Source organism: Pseudophryne corroboree, chromosome 5 (assembly GCF_028390025.1).
Source record: "Pseudophryne corroboree isolate aPseCor3 chromosome 5, aPseCor3.hap2, whole genome shotgun sequence".
NCBI lineage: Eukaryota > Metazoa > Chordata > Amphibia > Anura > Myobatrachidae > Pseudophryne > Pseudophryne corroboree.
This window is the reverse complement of record NC_086448.1, coordinates 829918476-829921061: the sequence shown is the minus strand read 5'-3', so window position 1 is coordinate 829921061 and position 2586 is coordinate 829918476. Positions and strand designations below refer to the sequence as shown.

The window sequence follows — 2586 nt, the reverse complement described above, 5'->3', positions numbered from 1 at the left end:
CTCCGCAGCACTATCCTCGCTTCCAGTGTCCTCCGCAGCACTATCCTCGCTTCCAGTGTCCTCCGCAACACTATCCTCGCTTCCAGTGTCCTCCACAGCATTATCCTCGCTTCCAGTGTCCTCCACAGCACTATCCCACAGCACTATCCTCGCTTCCAGTGTCCTCCACAGCATTATCCTCGCTTCCAGTGTCCTCCACAGCACTATCCCACAGCACTATCCTCGCTTCCAGTGTCCTCCACAGCACTATCCTCGCTTCCAGTGTCCTCCGCAGCACTATCCTCGCTTGCAGTGTCCTCCGCAGCACTATCCTCGCTTCCAGTGTCCTCCACAGCACTATCCTCGCTTCCAGTGTCCTCCACAGCACTATCCTCGCTTCCAGTGTGCTCCGCAGCACTATCCTCGCTTCCAGTGTGCTCCGCAGCACTATCCTCGCTTCCAGTGTCCTCCACAGCACTATCCTCGCTTCCAGTGTCCTCCACAGCATTATCCTCGCTTCCAGTGTGCTCCGCAGCACTATCCTCGCTTCCAGTGTCTTCCACAGCACTATCCTCGCTTCCAGTGTCCTCCGCAGCACTATCCTCGCTTCCAGTCAGTAGCGGATCTTGCCACGGGCAAGCAGGACTTTTGCCCAGGGCGCCGCCTTCCGGTGGGCACCAGCGCCATCCGGAGGGTGCCGCACCATGGCAAGATCCGCTACTGCCCCCAGCTGCCCGCTGTGTCCCGCTGCGAAGGGAACTAGACGCGTAGCTTCTAGTTTCCCTTTGTGAAGAGGACCTTTACTGTGCGGTACGCGATGACGTCATCGCGCACTGCACAGTGTTTCAGCTGCGCTACTTTGAACAGGGGGCGTAACTGACCACGCCCCCTGCACATAGCCATGCCCCCATTATCCTCGCTTCCAGTGTCCTCCATAGCACTATCCTCTCTTCCAGTGTCCTCCACAGCATTATCCCACAGCACTATCCTCGCTTCCAGTGTCCTCCACAGCATTATCCTCGCTTCCAGTGTCCTCCACAGCACTATCCCACAGCACTATCCTCGCTTCCAGTGTCCTCCACAGCACTATCCTCGCTTCCAGTGTCCTCCACAGCACTATCCTCGCTTCCAGTGTCCTCCACAGCATTATCCTCGCTTCCAGTGTCCTCCACAGCACTATCCTCGCTTCCAGTGTCCTCCACAGCATTATCCTCGCTTCCAGTGTCCTCCACAGCATTATCCTCGCTTCCAGTGTCCTCCACAGCACTATCCTCGCTTCCAGTGTCCTCCACAGCACTGTCCTCGCTTCCAGTGTCCTCCACAGCATTATCCTCGCTTCCAGTGTCCTCCACAGCACTATCCCACAGCACTATCCTCGCTTCCAGTGTCCTCCACAGCATTATCCTCGCTTCCAGTGTCCTCCACAGCACTATCCTCGCTTCCAGTGTCCTCCACAGCATTATCCTCGCTTCCAGTGTCCTCCACAGCACTATCCTCGCTTCCAGTGTCCTCCACAGCACTGTCCTCGCTTCCAGTGTCCTCCACAGCATTATCCTCGCTTCCAGTGTCCTCCACAGCACTATCCTCGCTTCCAGTGTCCTCCACAGCATTATCCTTGCTTCCAGTGCTCTACCTTTAGGCGGCTGCCTAGGGGCACCGGCCTCTGGAGGGCGCCACAGAATTCATCTAGCAGAAAACTGAAGGATGTCTCTGTATGCGGCCTCCTTTTACGCTGCGCTGGCCGCTGCTGTGTGTATAATCGGGTGCTGCCGCCGCTATCAGACTGTAACGCATAGTGCCTCAGCGCTTCCTCCGTGCTGACACCTGTAACATCCAGTCATGTGATGACACATAGGAGGCGGATGTAACTATGGCTCCCGAGGGGTGTCCTCGCGGCCGTTCCTCATAGCCCTGATGCACCTTCTCCAGGCTCCTGTATCCCTGGTCTCCAGCAGCACCTGACTACATGTCGGCACCCGCAGCGTCGCTGTAATGCTACTGCCGCCTGTAAGAGTAACCCTGCCAATGCCCAGGGGAAACAAGGAAACAACTTTTAGGTAAGTGACCCATGGGGGTCTCAGCGGGACCACAGACAGTACAGATCTTACAGCCCGATGGGGGGTTTGCACTTGTAAACAGCACAATAGGAAAACACAGGCACCGGGGCACAATACAGCACATATGGGGGAGGGGGGGAGTAATGAACGTACAGATGGGGGGGGATGGAACACGATAAGGAGCATATGAATATATGTATGTATATATGTATGTATACTCACACAATTGCATATCCCCACCAGACGAAAATGTGAAATTGGCCTCAGTGTCCTATACAATTCTTCACACACCAGCTGCGTGTACACATAGGAATGGTCGTCGCTCAAGGGTCTGAAAGTGAGAGTCATTCCGAATTGATCGCTAGCTGCCGTTGTTCGCAGCGATCAGGCTAAAAATGGACATTTCTGCGCATGCGTATGCACCGCAATGCGCACGTGCTGGGTACGGGTACAAAGCCCGTTGTGGTTGTGCACAGGTTCTAGCAAAGTTTTCAGTCGCACTGACGGCCGCAAGAATATTGTCAGGAAGGGGGCGTTTCTGGGTGGTAAC

The 2586-nt window shown here is 55.5% G+C and overlaps 1 protein-coding gene across 1 annotated transcript; it reads right to left on the bottom strand.

The window, feature by feature from the left end:
• Positions 1–203: 203 nt before the first annotated feature.
• LOC134929692 (30 kDa salivary gland allergen Aed a 3-like) lies at positions 204–1379 on the bottom strand. Its single transcript, XM_063925272.1, has 2 exons — positions 1037–1379; positions 204–604 (listed from the first exon to the last, which is right to left on the bottom strand). Exons 1-2 carry the CDS (start codon positions 1377–1379, stop codon positions 204–206), a joined length of 744 nt encoding a protein of 247 aa, XP_063781342.1.
• Between the last annotated feature and the right edge of the window lie 1207 nt (positions 1380–2586).